The 18,190-nt window shown below is 42.9% G+C and overlaps 1 protein-coding gene across 1 annotated transcript in view; it reads right to left on the reverse strand.

Moving 5' to 3' along the window:
• PLEKHH2 (pleckstrin homology, MyTH4 and FERM domain containing H2) overlaps positions 1–18,190 on the reverse strand; it is a 232,244-nt gene that overhangs the window by 87,011 nt on the left and 127,043 nt on the right. The window contains exons 5-9 of the mRNA XM_077485672.1: positions 15,127–15,210; positions 9,981–10,059; positions 8,484–8,654; positions 5,943–6,877; positions 4,623–4,695 (exon numbers count right to left, since the gene is read on the reverse strand). Of these exons, the coding sequence (XP_077341798.1) occupies positions 4,623–4,695; positions 5,943–6,877; positions 8,484–8,654; positions 9,981–10,059; positions 15,127–15,210 (1,342 nt within the window). The remainder of the gene's footprint in view (positions 1–4,622; positions 4,696–5,942; positions 6,878–8,483; positions 8,655–9,980; positions 10,060–15,126; positions 15,211–18,190) is intronic.

Consider the following 18,190-nt stretch of genomic DNA (forward strand, 5'->3'; position numbering starts at 1 on the left):
CATCCAGAATGGTCCTGTATTTGGCTGCATCCATCTTCCCCTCAATTTTAACAATCTTCCCTGTCCCTGCTGAAGAAAAGCAGGCCCAAACCATGATGCTGCCACCACCATGTTTGACAGTGGGGATGGTGTGTTGAGGGTGATGAGCTGTGTTGCTTTTACGCCAAACATATAGTTTTGCATTGTGGGCAAAAAGTTCGATTTTTGGTTTCATCTGACCAGAGCACCTTCTTCCGCATGTTTGGTGTGTCTCCCAGGTGGCTTGTGGCAAACTTTAGACGAGACTTTTTATGGATATCTTTGAGAAATGGCTTTCTTCTTGCCACTCTTCCATAAAGGCCAGATTTGTGCAGTGTACGACTGATTGTTGTCCTATGGACAGACTCTCCCACCTCAGCTGTAGTTCTCTGCAGTTCATCCAGAGTGATCATGGGCCTCTTGGCTGCATCTCTGATCAGTCTTCTCCTTGTCTGAGCTGAAAGTTTAGAGGGACGGCCAGGTCTTGGTAGATTTGCAGAATGATCAAAATGATCGCTTGCACAGTGCTCCTTGGGATGTTTAAAGCTTGGGAAATCTTTTTGTATCCAAATCCGGCTTTAAACTTCTCCAACAGTATTATGGACCTGTCTGGTGTGTTCCTTGGTCTTCATGATGCTCTCTGCGCTTTTATACAGAGATTTGATTACACACAGGTGGATTCTATTTATCACCATCAGTCATTTAGGACAACATTGGATCATTCAGAGATCCTCGCTGAACTTCTGGAGTGAGTTTGCTGCACTGAAAGTAAAGGGGCCGAATAATTTTGCACGCACCACTTTTCTGTTTTTTATTTGCTAAAAAAGTTTAAATTATCCAATAGATTTCGTTCCACTTCACAATTGTGTCCCACTTGTTATATCTTTATGTTTGAAGCCTCAAATGTGGCAAAAGTTTGAAAAGTTCAAGGGGGCTGAATACTTTCGCAAGGCACTGTATATGCAGCGTCTTGGCAGGTGGGCTTCAAAGCTGAGAGGCTGTGTATATCTATCCCTATGTAAATACTTTACTGTGCTGAGAGCATGCAGGGAGCGCGCTCCCAGCATAGTAACGAGCCTGTACTGGAAAGCTCCCAATGCATACTTGCGAAGGGCCGGGAGGCGGCAGCAGGAAGGGGTTAACATATTTTGTTGCAGATTCCTACCAGTTTCTGCTCTGAAGAAAAAGTTGTTTATTGTTCTACTGTATGTCTTTTGGGTACTGATTCTGATTGGGAATGATTTAAATATTAATGATCAGCTGATGCACTTGCAGTGCTCTAATTAGGAAAGCTGAAAGGTCTGCAGCCCTTTAGAAGTGATTAACCCTTTAGGAGCAAATTAAAAATTTGTTGCAGAGGATGCCTAAAATCTGACTTGTATCTTAGCATAGACTTCTAGACTTCTGGGAAAATCAGTGAGCCAATCATCATAACCAGGAAATTGAATTTCTGGGGGCGTGCCGTACACCGACCGTGTGCAGAAGGCCTTTAGTGTGCCATATTGCATTCAATTTTATACAAAATGACAGCACTGCAGATTGAAAAAGAAAGGTTGTTTTCATAACATTAAACTACAATATATCTTGTGTCACACTCATAAATGCTATATTATTATAATTTTTTTTTTATTTGCTATATTTTTTCCCCACAAAAGTGGAGTTACCCTTTAAACCAAATTATGGAAGGAAAAGATGGATTTTTTAAAGTGATACTAAAGTATTTTTTTTATTATTTAAAAATAACTAACAAGTTATACTTACCTGCCCTGTGCAGTGTTTTTGCACAGAGCAACCCAGATCCTCAGACCCTTTTATTGGGGTCCCTGGTCGGCTGCCCAGTGCCCCCACAGCAGGCAGCTTGCTATGGGGGCACCTGAGCCGCTGCTCTGTGTGTCCATTCAGACACGAAGCCACAGCACGGCCAATGGCGCCCTGCTGATGTCTCTTCCAATAAGGAGGGAAAGCTCCAGACAGGTGAGACTCTTGTGCATTAAGGTAAAAAAAAACTTCTGACTTTAGAACCACTTTAAGTACCCACCAAACAATAAAAATATTTAAAACCTTTTCATTGTTTTTGTATAATAAAAACCACAAGAACATTAGCTGCTCATTTCAAATACACCATCAATTCCATATACTATATCTTATACGCAAAGCTTGTAGAGGGCTTTGTGAAACTGTAAAATTATTGTAATACAAGCTGTATCATACACCTGATTAATGTTACAGTGCCTTGAAAAAGTATTCACACCCATTGAAATTTTTCACATTTTGTCATGTTACAACCAAAAACGTAAATGTATTTTATCATGTCTTTTTGTGATAGACCAACACAAAGTGGCACATAATTGTGAAGTGGAAGGAAAATTATAAATGGTTTTCAAAACGTTTTACAAATAAATATGTGAAAAGTGTGGCGTGTATTTGTATAGCGCCCCCCTGAGTCAATACTTTGTAGAAGCACATTTCATTGCAATTACAGCTGCAGTCTCATAATTGCATTCTGCAGGAGACAATTTCTTAGAAAAGTAGCCACAAGGGTGCATAGTGTTCTGAGGTAGGACGTTGAGACAGAATGAAGGGGAGCGTAGGATTAGCATGTGCCAACACAGGAGCTGAAACAAAGGCAGCTTTGAGAGACTCCAAGGCTTTAATGGAATCCGGAGACCAATTCTGTGGGTTACCATCCTTTCTGGTCGTATCAATCAGGGATTTGACCAGTTCCCAATAAATTTCCGATAATTATTGGCAAAGCCAAGAAAACATTGTAACAGATGTAGATCTATGGGTTGAGGCCACTGTTGAACTGCAAATAATTTCTCTGGCTCCATCGAAAAACCGGCAGTAGAAATGTTATAACCCAGAAATGTAACCTGTTCCCGATGGAACTTGCACTTCTCCAACTTACAATATAGGTTATTATTTCTCAGCCTCTGTAGCACACGGGAGACATCTGTGTGGTGGCTCCTTAGGGATTTAGAATATATGAGAATATCATCGAGATAAACCACCATATATTGCTGCAATATATCTTGGAGGACACTGGACAAAATATACCTAGAAGGGCCAAAACGAGGTTGTTTAGTGATCTCCCAGATGAGATCCCCAGACATCTGCGTACTCTCATATTCTTAATTCTTTTAGCGGCTAAAATGACCATTTCACGGGCATGGAAATCGCATGTAATCAATATTGCCTTGGTCAAACACAAGATATCATGGATCATGATCAATGAAAAACTGTCTAGTATTCAACGAGATAAACAAACTAGGTTTCAAAAAGTGTGGAACCCCTGGATTGCTTATCTCCGGGCTCCTTGAGGGAGTGACTATTTCTTGAGAAACCCGGGGTGAAGGGACCCATCCAACCCTACTCTTTTCATTTCTCCCACCCCCCTTTAAAACCTTTCCTTTTCTTCTTTATTTTTTAATTTTCTTGCTATCGGCTCTGTAATGCCATGTGGCACATTTTTGGTAGGAGGCTGCCAAGGGAAAGTAAAGTCTCTGCAACTACGTTATATTCTTGATTAGTATGTCTTAGTGATGTTTACTGGATCAGGAACACTGATCTTATTGGATAACACATCTTTGTTGTAACTATTTAATGACGATTAATTGAACATAAACGTCTGTATGATGACTTAAACTTGTAATGAAAACCATTGAAGCAAAAAAAATCCCTATAAAATACATTTACGTTTTTGGTCGTAACATGACAAAATGTGGAACATTTCAAGGTGTATGAATACTTTTTCAAGGCACTGTTTATGTAATATGGAGATAGCAGGTGGTAGGTACAGATATATGATATTAAGGGTGCATTTTAAATGAACAGCTCATGTTCTTGAGGTTTTTATTGTATACTTTTTAACCTTATGAATACCTAATAAAAATGATAACATTTTAAATATTTCTATTGTTTGGTGGCTTTTCCTTTCGTAATTAGATTTTTTGCTATTTGAATATGGTACCTGGAATTATGACCTATTATGACCTAGCACTATAGTGTTGCAGTAAAGCATTATTTAAATCCAAGAAAAACATTTAATATATTGCAGTTTAAAGTCCTTAGATTAGATGGGTTTATCATTTTTCTTATTTTGGGCTTTTTATTATTACATTTTATCTGGTAATCCTGCAACTAACACACTTCCTGTCCCTGGATAGCTACGCTCACTTCTCCATGGTATCTATGGAAGGAGCTGTGGTTTTCACATAGGCTGAATTTCAAGCATGACTGTATTTGTTCATCTCTATTGCATGATGGTGGAGGGATAAAAGATCTTTGTGCTTTCTTTTTAGCTCCCAAGAAGTCTGAATTTCTGTCAAAATTCTGTAATTGTACTTGCTAAAAATGTACTTTTTAAAACTAAAAACAAGAAACGAATGCAGTCCCCACAGCTAAGAAATAGTACGCTGCAATACAATACATTTTTGTTTTTGGGTTTGGATATGCTTTAACACAAGTGGTCAGCCAGACACAAAAGTCATGATATCCACTGCCGGTTACCTCCTCCTTGAACCCATCACCTCTCATAATTTTTCTTTCTATACAACTGACCAACTATTGTTGCGCAGCCATTGTCTTAGTAGAGAACGTCTTACTTTTGTTGTTAGGATCCACTGAGACTTCCGACATCCTCATCCCAGTTTTAGCTATAGCATATATGCGATTCTCCTACAAGTAAATTACACATTTCTTAATTGACATTTAGGTATCCAAATACATACAGTATTTAATAATAATAATAATAATAAAAAAAAAATGAATAATGTATTTTCAACACTGCAATATCCAAATTAGAGTGTAAAATGGGACTGTAGGAATTTACATTAAAGTGGAACTCTAGACAAACTTTTTTTTCAATTTTTGTAGGTAAATCAGGGAAGGGTTGGACCTTCTGTCCCAGAAACACAACAGAAAGTGAGAGGGCACTTTCTCAAGTGAGGACAAATGTATTCTTTGACAGGTGTGATTAGGTGCCCTCATCTAAAAATTGCATTTCTATTGCTCTTCTATTGAAAACTGTTACCTTGCCAGCACTTCTTCTGTCCCTCGTGGGCACAGACACTTCTGTGTTTTACCTGTTTTGTGGCTGCTTCACATTACAAGGTTTATTTACTAAAACTTGAGAGTGCAAAATCTAGTGCAGCTCTGCATAGAAACCAATCAGCTTTCAGGGTTTTTTGTCAAAGCTTAATTGAACACGCTGAAGTTCAATGCGGATTGGCTACCATGCACAGTTACACCAGATTTTGCACTTTCCAGTTTTAGTAAATCAACCCCTACATGTCACAGGACGATATCCATCATTTAAACTCAAGCATGACTCTCGGTCATTGATTTAGCTTTGAATGATTATGCTGCCTAAACTTATAAAATTCTATTTGTCTACTGGTGTGGTTGCACCTTAGCCTAAGCCTTCGCAGCATCCCAGCTTGGTTTTCACATCACCCCAGCTTGGCCTGTTCTACATCCACAGCTCAATCATTGCTGCACCCGTACAGGTGCATCAGAGCTACTACCTCCTGTGCAATGCCTGGTGAGCCTCATGAACACATCACCCAGCCTGTGAAGTCTCTGTAAACCTCCATTTAATCCATGCAAAAAAGGAGAAAGGCTGGTGCTATGAAAGTCAGTTAAAACATAGTTTTCTTATTGCATGTGAACAGCAGTCTAAAAGAAATCCAATGCGTTTCGGGCATTAGGCCTTAATCATGGCTTGAAACTAAATTAAGAAAGGTTTTTGTTAGAATGGGGTTTGAATGATTTGTTATGCTTCCTATATTTGTCTAGCACTATCCTTATCCACATTTCCTCAATGCGCCATTAATGAACAGTACATGGATTAAAGCCTATAGTACTGATCATCTCTAAACAACAGAATATATAATAGCGAAGAAAAGGAAAATATGTAATTTTACCCAAGAAGGAAAGCGATGCAATGGGGGAGTTGGTGGTTTGGATGAAGTTATCTTTTCTGGAGAACTTGAGATCTGGTTGGTAGTGTGAATTTCTTGTACATCATATGAAAAGAGACTATCGCTATATCCCATGTCCATCTTTTGCAAAATGTTTTCAGCTTGCTCATCCACCAAATCAATGTCAGTTTCTTGAGGCCTGTAAGGCTTCACCATACTTATGGCGTTCCTATCCTTACCAAACATCCTGTCTGAACTCATTTGTGGCTGGCTAAGATGTTTCTTGGCCATAGCTATACTCAAGCTTAAGATGTTGGGAGTTCGTTGTTTGGGTGATGGCAGGTTGGTTGCCTGTTCCTTTGAGTTGGTACACTGAGGTCCAAAGGTTGCGGAGTCTGACACTTTTGATGAGAAGTTTGTTGCAAACATGGGACTCGAGGCACTGGATTCACCATTTGAAAATGTACAGTCTGAGCCTTCATGCTGAAGTTTAGAGCTCAGGTCATTGGAAGAGTTGTCCAGTTTTGAACGTTGACTTGCAAAGACAAAATATTTTTTGCCACTTAATGTAATGCTCTTCTGTAGTCCTTTTTGCAAAGAATATACTTGTACCAGGTCGCTGTTAGGGGAAGTCATGCATTCATCTGCAGAGTTACTTTCCTCTGAAGCTGTTAGATACGTCTCGCTTCCCAATTTACTGTTCTGGTTGCCTTCTTCAGAGGTCTGGCTTGACAGTGTGGATACGCATCGTGCACCGTTATGAGATTTCTTGATGTCTTCTTCAGAACTCCAGTCACTTACGGTTATACTAGGGATGTCTGAACTAGTCCTTCTCTTGCCCAATCTTTCCATAGAGATGATACTTTCCATCATGGATGCTGGTGTAGCGTCTCCATCCTGCCACTGAGAACTGGGGGTCTTCTCTTTCGTACAGTGATCTGCAAACATAAATTAACTTTAAACAGACAAGACTGAGTTCAATGCAGGTTTGATAACATTTGTGTACAGTTTAGAAGGTACGGACTATCGCTCAGTGGCAGACATCATAAATCTTTCAATAACTTTTGTTTTTAGAATGTTCACTTGATTTTATAGGGTTATATGGAATCTCACTCCTCCCCACACAAGCCCTACCATATTCTTAAAGTATAACTAAAGGGAACACTTTTTTTTTTTTTAGTTTTGAATAGAGGGGAGAGGGATTAGAACACCTGGCAGTCTTTATTGCTGTCTGTGCCCCCATTAAGGAGATTCACCCTCTCTATTTTTCCTGTTTAACATTATCATTAAAAGTAAAAGGAAAAAAAAAATTTTGGATTGTTCCCAGAAAAGTAAGAGAGGGGACATTTTCCAATGGGGACCCTAGTTCTAGTAAGCTGGGGGTCCCCAAGGAATTCCCTTAATTTGCAGGGATTTCCTCTCACTTACTGGTTGGATATGGGACAGGAAGTGAAAGGAAATCTCCGAAATGGGACAAAGATGATGAAAAAAAAATCTGACATGGGTTACAACCCTCCCTTGCTCTACTCCCTTGCCTTGTTCTACTTTAAGAACAGGTGAATAGTGGCCAGTTCTATGAAATTTCACTTCCTTGCCACGTAGGGAGGCAGAGAGCCTTTCCATGGAATGTATATTAGCAATGCTCACAAGCCATTGCAAGAGCATGGGGGGAGACTCCTGTTAAGAATGACTATTCTATGAAAGTTCGAATGAAAATCTAACGATGTATGGCCAGCTTAAGACTGAAACTGCAGAAATAGGCTAACAATCCAGTTGCTTTTGATGCATGGATTGGAGAGAAGAGACACTTGAATGGCCATTCTAGAGATTCCAGCATATAAACTTCTGGAGGTCTATAGTTAGGTCCCACTAGGATAGCTTAGTTTCTTTTTGGGTATTGAATACAGATTTAAAGCAATGAATCAGGTAATTGTATTAATTTAAAGAAGAGTCTGCACACCATATTCATCCACCAATGAAAAACGTTATTGTCCTAGTAGTCTATTCTTGCCCTGTCAGGTTACTCGCCCTGATGCAGTTCACTATAAGCTCACGTACACACGGTCGGAGATTTTGCCAACCAAATCCGTCGGATTTTGCCCGTCGGATTTAGTCCGACGGATTGTGTCCGAAACTGTTGCATACACACGGATGGGCCAAGTTGGCGAAAAATCCGATCTTTCAGAACGTGATGACGTAATTTCGTTACGATGGGACTACATTCAGGCTAGTAGCCAATAGCTTTGATGTAGGAATTTGATCTGAGCATGCGTGGCACTTGGTCCGATCAAAATGGTCTACACATGATCGGATTAGGTCCGTCCGGCCCAGTTGGTCGGGAAATATTTCCAACATGTTGGAAAACTGGGTCGGACAGAGATTCGGACGGAATCAGTCCGATGCATACCACACACAGTCGGATTATCTGACGACACGGTCCGATAAGACTCATTCCGACCGATTCTCCGACCGTGTGTACAAGGGCTAAGAGGGGTGAAAGTGAAGAGTTCGATGGGGAAGATGCTTTAACAAACTTTTTTTTACCTTCAATAAGATCAGCAGCTTCAATGGGTGACTTGCTGTTTTCGTCTTTTTTCTGGTCCATCTGTGGGCTTTTTCCTCTATTTTGGAAGCACCCAAATGTCAGGTTGCTGACACGCTGGCCCTCTGATGGCTTTGGGGTGGAGCAGACTGGGGATTTCTTACCTCTTGTATCTGGAAACAGACATAAAGTAAGAGGGTTGAGTACTCGTATTAAAATAGTTTTTTGACAATACTCAGAAACAGCAAGTCTATAAAAAGGTACCTTTAGAAATGGGAAGGTCCTTAGTAAGCTCTCCATAACTCTAAAGGTGAATAGATTTTAGTAGGTTACTGAAGACCCTTGGCTGATTTTTCTTGGGGGAAATAATGATCTGCCACATCAGGAAATTTCACAGAATTGGTGAACTTTGCTCCTAATGCATGGTCAACAGGATATACTGGCCTTCAACAGGGTAGCATAGGTCTACATTACATAGCTACATAGTTGGTAAGGTTGAATAAAGACACCAGTCTATCCAGTTTAACCTGTGTGTGTGTGTGCGTGTGTTTATGTAAAAAATAATCCCTATATCCCTGTATATTGTGCTCGCCAGAAGCCCATCCAATGGTTGACACTTTCAACACTCCCTGCTCCCTGCTCACATCCTTACTGCTCTGACAGTAAGAAACCTACTACGCTAAGTTTAAGTTTTAACTGCTTGTCCTCCAGTTTGAATGAGCGGCTGCGTGTCTTTTTTACGCAATCCGAAACGGAACAGTTTTTTCTCTATGGTAGAATCACAATTAAAATGGTTGTAAACTCTTACAGACTACTTTTTACTACAGGTAAGCCTATAACAAGGCTTGCCTGCAGCTACCCCGGATATCTCCTAAACCTGCATGGCACGGCACATCATCAGCACATGTACACTGAAGAAATGGCACGTTAGTGCCGTTGCTTCAGCTAGTGTGCCGTTACCGGCGGCTCCCACGCGCAGGAGTGATGTCATCGCGGCTCTGGCCAATCACAGCACTGGAGCCCGCGATACCCGGAAGTAACTCCGGGAGCGATGTTGCTGACTGGATCGGTGTACGGGGAACGCTACTCGGGCTTCGATCTAAGGTGAGTATTTCATAACAAGCTAGTATGCTATGCATACTAGCTCATTATGCCTTTGTCTTGCAGGTTGTTTTTTTTTGTGGGTTTACAACCACTTTAAGATATTTCTATATCACTATCATATCTCCTCTCAAGCGTCTATTCCAGTAACACATCTCCTGTATTAGAGCACCACCACTCTGGATGAACGGGCACAGGGGACACATTTGGACAGCAGCATTGGCAGTCTAGGTGGAGGGGAGTGTTTGATGTATTAACAGATTTACATACACTAACAAATTAAAGCCAAACCTGATTGAGAAGTTGGGAAAGGGAAGTAAAAATTATCTTTGAGTGGCTTTAATTACAGTTTGGAAGAGAAAAGAAAGCAGCAATTACAGAATATCCATGGTCTTTACCTGTTCGAGTTCGCAGGGCAACTATTTCTTCGCTGTAGCTTTTGTTGATGAACCGAAGATTTTGATTTTCGATTTCCAGCTGGATAAAAATATGAGTTTTTACTCAACATATACACAAAACAAATATAATAATTTGCAGCACTAAAGGATGACTTTGTTCCAAAGGAACTGACAATAATCACAATAAATGGCAGACACACAGATTTCTCATCTGGTCTTTAAAATGTATGTAAACACTCATTTGTCGCAATGTATTTATGGTGGGGCAGCATTGTCATCGTAAGAATACAAAGGTTTTAGGACCACAGGACGCCCCATCCTCTACTCCATGACAACTCCTGTGATCCACAGAGAGCCCTACTTCCTTGCATGTCATAACCCTCTCCTCTTCTGGGAGTGGCTAATTACAGGTTCATGCTGGTACAGCTCCTCTGCTCCTCCCTTCATCTCCTTACATAACCTTTTATGTAGCTGCCAGGGGAAGAGTGAAGGGGAATATTAAAGAGTGTGACAGCCCTGAGACTGCTGGGACTGTTGACACCACACCCAAAATGTTGGTGCCTAGGGTCAGGGTTTTTGGATGTCTACACATGTTAGTCCTTTACAGGGAAATAACATACATAAAATACATTAAAGGGGTTGTAAAGGTAAATATTTTTTCACCTTAATGCATTCTATGCATTAAGGTGAAAAAACATCTGACAGTGCCGATGCCCCCAGCCCCCCCCCCCCGTTTTACTTACTTGACCCCTCAAAAGTCCCATGCTCGCCCCCTCTGTCCTCTTCGCCACTCAGCCTGGCCGCTGATTAGCTGGAGTGGATGGATTGAAAGCAGTGCAGCCATTGGCTCGCGCTGCTGTCAATCACATCCAATAACGCGGCGCGCCGGGGGTGGGGCCGAGTCATAAAGCGAGTGGATGCCAGCTGTATCACGGGATTGCTTCTCACCATGCGAGGGAGCTTGCATGAACATGAGAAGTACTTGTGGGAGGAAGCCGAGACAGCCGCCGAGGGACCCCAGAAGACCAGGTTTGGGGCCACTCTGCGCAAAACGAGTTGCACAGTGGAGGTAAGTATAACATGTTTGTTATTTAAAAAAAAAATAAAAAATTACTTTACGGGCCAGTTCACACCAGATGCAGTTCCGTGCAGTTCAGTTTTTTCTGCCCCAATACAGTCAGTTCCGGGCAGTTTCCATTCAGTTTCTGCACCAGGAACTGACCGGAACCTGACTGCATGGTGTGAACTAGAGCCATTGGAATACATGGAAAACACTGTGCATGCATTTTTAGTGCAGAAAAACAGCGCACGGAACTGCATCTGGTGTGAACTGGCCCTAAATGTATGTATAATGTTATGGGAAGTTCTTTGTTGAAAAGAATGGTTTGGGGAAATATCCCCTTTAACCACCTCAATACAGTGCAGTTACACCCCCTTCCTGACCAGACCAATTTTCAGCTTTCAGCGCTCTCACAGTTTGAATGACAATTACTCAGTCATCCTACACTGTATCCATATGAAACTTGCGTCCTTTTTTCCACACAAATAGAGCTTTCTTTTAGTGGTATTTAATCACTAGTGGGTTTTTTATTTTTTGTGCTATAAATAAAATAAAACGTAAATTTTGTGAAAAAAATGCCTTTTTCTTCGTTTCTGTCATAAATTTTTGCTAATTAGTAATTTTTCTTCATAAATTTTGGCCAAAATTTATACTGCTACATATCTTTGGTAACAATAACCCACATTAGTATATATTATTTGGTCTTTGTGAAAGTTATAGAGTCTACAAACTATGGTGCCAATCACTGAAAATTGATTACATCTGATCAGGCCTTCAGTACATCAGGTGTACCTCATTTCTTGAGACACTAACAAGTCAGGAAAGTACAAATACCCCCCAAATGACCCCTTTTTACAAAGTAGACATCCCAAGGTATTAAGTAAGTAGCATGGTGAGTTTTTTTAAGTTGTCATTTTTTCCCACAATTCTTTGCAAAATGAAGATTTTTTATTTTTTTTTATTTTTTTTTACTAAATTGTCATATTATCAGGTTATTTCTTACACACAGCATATGCATACAACAAATTACACCCCAAAATACATTCTGCTACTCTTCCCGAGTACGGCGATAACACATGTGTGAGACTTTTACACAGCCTGGCCACATACAGAGCACTAACATTGATGTAGTACCTTCAGACGTTCTACGAGCAAAAATGACGCATCTCATTTCTCAACCACCTATTACACTTTTGAAGGCCCTGGAGTACCAGGACAATGGAATTTCCCATAAAATTACCCCATTTTGGAAAGCAAACACCCCAACGTATAATCTGCGAGGCATTTATGAGTCTTTTGAACGGTTCATTTTTTTCCAGAAGTTTTTGGAATATGTGGAAAAAAATTAAAACGCATTTTTTTTTTACACAAAATTGTCAATTTATAAGATATTTCTAACATATAGCATGTATATAGCAAAAATTACACCCCAAAATACATTCTGCTACTCCTCCCGAGTATGGCGATACCACATGTGTAGGACTTTTACACAGCCTGGCCACATAGAGAGGCCGAACATTGAAGTAGTACGTTCAGGCGTTCTAGGAGCATAAATGACACATCTCATTTCATTCCTACCCATCACACTTTTGAAGGTCCTGGACCACCAGGACAGTGAAATTACCCACAAAATGACCCCATTTTGGAAAGCAAACACCCCAACGTATATTCTATGAGACATGGGCTGGAGATAGGTACTCGGGTACTCTGATGGCCTGGTGACAGTTACTCGGGTACTCTGATGGTCTGGTGACAGGTACTCGGGTACTCTGATGGTCTGGTGACAGGTACTCGGGTACTCTGATGGTCTGGTGACAGGTACTCAGGTACTCTGATGGTCTGGTGACAGGTACTCGGGTACTCTGATGGTCTGGTGTCAGGTACTCGGGTACTCTGATGGCCTGGTGGCAGGTACTCGGGTACTCTGATGGCCTGGTGACAGGTACTCGGGTACTCTGATGGCCTGGTGACAGATACTCGGGTACTCTGATGGCCTGGTGGCAGGTACTCGGGTACTCTGATGGCCTGGTGACAGGTACTCGGGTACTCTGATGGCCTGGTGACAGGTACTCGGGTACTCTGATGGCCTGGTGACAGGTACTCTGATGGTTTGGTGACTGGTATTTGGGTACTCTGAAGGGCGGTGACAGGTACTCATATGGACTGTGACAGGTACTCGGGTACTCAGATGGACTGTAACAGGTACTCTGGTACACAGATGGACTGGAACAGGTACTCGGGTACTCAGATGGGCTGTGACAGGTACTCGGGTACCCTGATGGACTGTGACAGGTACTCGGTACTCTAATGGACTGTGACAGGTACTCGGTACTCTAATGGACTGTGACAGGTACTCGGGTACTCTAATGGACTGTGACAGGTACTCGGGTACTCTAATGGACTGTGACAGGTACTTGGGTACCCTGATGGACTGTGACAGGTACTCGGTACTCTAATGGACTGTGACAGGTACTCGGTACTCTGATGGGCCGTGACAGGTACTCGGGTACCCTGATGGGCCGTGACAGGTACTCGGGTACCCTGATGGGCCGTGACAGGTACTCGGGTACCCTGATGTGCCGTGACAGGTACTCGGGTACTCTGATATGCCGTGACAGGTACTCGGGTACTCTGATGTGCCGTGACAGGTACTCGGGTACTCTGATGGGCTGTGACAGGTACTCGGGTACTCTGATGTGCCGTGACAGGTACTCGGGTACTCTGATGGGCTGTGACAGGTACTCGGGTACTCTGATGGGCTGTGACAGGTACTCGGGTACTCTGATGGGCTGTGACAGGTACTCGGGTACTCAGATGAACTGTGACAGGTACTCGGGTACTCAGATGAACTGTGACAGGTACTCGGGTACTCTGATGGGCTGTGACAGGTACTCGGGTACTCTGATGTGCTGTGACAGGTACTCGGGTACTCTGATGTGCTGTGACAGGTACTCAAATACTCTGATGGACTGTGACAGGTACTCTGATGGACTGTGATTGACAGGTACTATGAGGGGTGGTGACAGGTCCTCTTTATTGGGGGGGGGGGCAATCAGTGTGATTGGTGTACACTGTATGCGGTAACGAGATGTTACCGCAATCTCCTCCTCACACACGATCGGTGTGTGAGGAGGAGAACCCAGTAACATCCCGTTACCGCAGTTTGTTTACATTTTTGTGATCGGCTGTGAAAGGATCACAGCCGATCACGTGGGTAAACAGCCGGCCAATGGCTGTTTACCAGCGTCGGTGACGAGCTGTGTTCCCGGGGAACACGCCGCCACCGACGTGCACGCGCAGCGTGCTCGCGATCGCGCGCATGCGCCGTGCACGTTCGGGGTGTGACCATCTGTGATCGGCCGTGACTTCATCACGGCCGATCACGTGGTAAACAGCCATAACGAATGGCTGTTCACCCCCTTCGGTGGCGAGCGGTGTCTCCGTGACACGCCGCCACCGAAGAAACAGGGATGCGCGCGCACGATCGCGCGCATTCCCTGTTTAAACGGGAGGCTGTCATATGACGGCCTCCCGCCACAATAGGTGCACCGCCTGGCCGTCATTTGACGGCCGGCGGTCAGCAACTAGTTAAAGAGAAAGTAAACCCTGATGAGTTTACTTCCTCTTTCATTCCCTGCAAAGGCAAAGCATAATGGACTACTATGCATTGCATAGTAGCCCATTATGTGTCACTTACCTGACACAGGAGCCAGCGATGTCACCACTGTCCCCTGTAGTCCGGCACATCCATCTTTTCGGTGGGGTCTCGCAGCTCCGCCGCTGTCATTCGGCGAAGCCGCGATGACGTCACTCCCACGCATATGCACGGGAGCCGACACGCGTGGCAGCTCCGTTGTTGGAAATACCGCGCTCAGTGCGCCTGCGCGCCGCTGTCATGCGCCGTAGACAGCGGTGCCTGTCTTCGGGCAAATATCTCCTAAACCGTATAGGTTTAGGAGATATTTCTTGGACCTACAGGTAAGCCTTAATAGGCTTACCTGTAGGTCAAAGTGGTTTGTAAGGGTTTACAACCACTTTAATGAGTTTTTATTTGTGTATGATTATTATGTATCATCTCATCCATACCTCTCTCAATTTTCCCGTCACCCAGTCTTTAATTTTCCCAGCTTTGTCTTCTATCATCTTCGCTTCTTGTATTCGTATTTGCTTCTAGAAGAAAAAAAATGGAAATAAAACCTTTGCATCCTGTCCTACACCGTAAGCAACTTTGAAACTACCCCTCTGGGGTTTTTTAGTTTTACAATTATGGTAGTTCATGCAAAACTCCCACACAAGGATAAAACCAACAACAAGGTTTAAAGGGACTATTTTAACCATCTCAATACAGGGCACTTACACCCCCTTCCTGCCCAGGCCATTTTTCAGCTTTGAGTGTTGTCACATTTTGAATGACAATTGCATGGTCATGCTATGCTGTAACTGTGACATTTTTATTATTTTCTTCACACAAATAGAGCTTTCTTTTGGTGGTATTTAATCACTGCTGGGATTTTTATTTTCTACAAAAAAAAAAAAAAGACCAAAGTTTTTGGGAAAAATGTTTTTCTTAGTTTCTGTCAGTAAATTTTGTAATTAGGTAATTTTTCTCCTTCACTGATGTGCACTGATGAAGCAGCACTGATGGGTCCTGATAGGCTGCACTGATGGGCACTGATGAGGTGGCACTTATGGGCACTGATTAGGTGGCACTGATGAGGAGGCACTAATATGCCGCACTTAAGCCCCGTACACACGAGAGGACTTATGTCCGACAGACTTCCGAAGGAGTTCCGTCGGAGTTCTGCTGGAATTCCGAGGGAGTTCTGACAGACTTTTCGGCTGAGCGGACTTGGCCACACACAATCACACTAAACTCCGATGGATTCGAACGTGATGACGTACGACTGGATTAGAATAAGGAAGTTTATAGCCAGTAGCCAATAGCTGCCCTAGCGTCGGTTTTAGTCCGTCGGAATAGCATACACACGAGCGAATTTTTCGAAGGGACCGGGTCCGGCGGAGTTCCTTCGGAAAAATTTGAAGCATGTTCCATATTCTAAAGTCCTTCGGACTTTGGCGAGTCAAAAGTCCGTTGCAGCCCACACACGATCGAATAGTCTGACGGACTCAGTCCGTCGGACTTTGGATGTTGAAAAGTCCGCTCGTGTGTACGGGGCTTTATGGGCACTGATAGGTGGCACTAATGAGCACGATAGGTGGCACTGATAGGCGGCACTGATGGGGACTGGTAGGTGGCACTGGTGGGCACTGATAGGCAACACTGTTAGGCACTGATAGGTGCATCGGTGGGTGAGGAGATTTTACCTTTCTATTTGTTCTGTTTACCATTATTATTGAAAGTGAAAGTAAAAGAAAATCCACAAATTTTGAGTTGTCCCCAGAAAAGTAATAGAGGGGAAATCCTTCAATGGAGACACTAGTTCTGGTGGCTTTGAGGTCCCCAAGGAATGCCCTTACCTAACAGGGACTTGCTCGCACTTTCTGTTTGGCTATGGAATGGGAAGTGAAGGGAATTCTCCGCAATGGGACACAGATGGTGACAAAAAAACCTGACAGGGGGTCATAACCCTCCCTTATGCCACGTACATACGACGGAATTGTCCAGCGGACTTAGTCCGCCAGACCGCATTACGCCGGACGAGTTGATCGTGTGTGGGCTCCAGCGGACTTTTTCATCGTAAAGTCTGGCAGACTTAGAAAGTAGTTTTGCATCAAAATTTGTCCGCCGGACTTGGCTTTCAGCAGACAATCCATTCATCAGTGTGCTAGTCCGGTGGACTAAGAATGATGCATGCTCAGAAGCAAGTACGAGAAGGAAGCCATTGGCTACTGGCTATTGAACTTCCTTTTTCTAGTCCCGTTGTACGTGATGTACGTCATCGCATTAGAAATCGCCGGACTTTTGGAGTGTCCGTGTGTGGCCAAGTCCGTTAGTTAGAAAGTCCGGTGGATTGTTTGCCGGATTGTTTGCTGGACTAAGTCCGCTAGACAATTCGGTCATGTGTAGGCGGCATTACTCTATCCAAAATGAAAAAATAAAAAATAAAGTTTTGCCTATAGTTCTACTTTAAGAGGGAAATATCAGAGCTGCAAATGCTTTTAAAAAAAAAAATCAGGCGTTGGGGCCATCTATTATATCCTTGCTTCAAAACTTGAAATGTAGGTTGGCTGCATATATTTTCAGCAACATTGACAAAGTAGTGAAGTAAAAATGAAGATGATAACCAGGAAGCTTGTTGTTTAAAAGCAATTCTGCATCCCCCTCCCATACCTGCTGCATAGCCAGTATCCTCCAGCATTAGGCAGGCCCACATGTCCACCTACCCACAATGCACTGCTTGGCAGATGCAACCAACAGCCAGTACTAACCACTGTTATATAGGGGAAGGGCTAGCTGTCAGTTCACATATTGACTGTCAGAAAAACTTGGCATTTGCAGCACCTATTGGGATGGCAGAGAGGAGTGCTATTGTAAATTATGGGACCAAAGGATGACAGGAGAGATGGTCATATTGCAATGGTAGTTGCAGTATTTTTTCTTTTAAAAAAATGATATTTTATAACACGAGACAATCAACTTTGTAAAACAATTTATTGTCTATTCTCTTCTGTTATATCTGGTTAAAAGGGAGGTCCACCCTAAAAAAAAAAAAAAAAAAAATGCATAAAACGGCTGCAGAAAAACAAAAAAATATATTTTTTTTCACTTACCAGAAATGGCTATTGCTAGGCAGATCGTCCTAATCTGCCTCTTCCTATTCCGCAGTGATCTTCTGTCTTCTCCTCCTTGCGTTGTCTTCTGGGGAATGGGGCACGGTGTGTTGTGGGAACCCACGACACAGCGCACCCCATTCACAAAGCGCTGCCCGACTCGTGCATGCGCAGTAGGAAACGGGCAGTGAAGCCACAAGGCTCCACTGCCTGTTTCCCTGCCTTTGAATGGCAGTGCCAGGACCCTACAGCTACAGTGTTTGTAGCTGCTGAGTTTCACTTTTTTTTTTCGCTGGCCCACCCCTTTAAGATCTTAAATTATCCACTATGCTTAAAGGAAAACTTACAGATTTTGCCTAATTCCATAGGGAATCTCCCAGGTAGCAAGGATAACTTGTCACACATTTGTGGCAGTGGT

This window comes from Lithobates pipiens, unplaced genomic scaffold (assembly GCF_037356315.1).
Source record: "Lithobates pipiens isolate NorthernLeopardFrog02 unplaced genomic scaffold, aLitPip1_a1.2 Scaffold_18, whole genome shotgun sequence".
In the NCBI taxonomy this organism is placed as follows: Eukaryota; Metazoa; Chordata; class Amphibia; order Anura; family Ranidae; genus Lithobates; species Lithobates pipiens.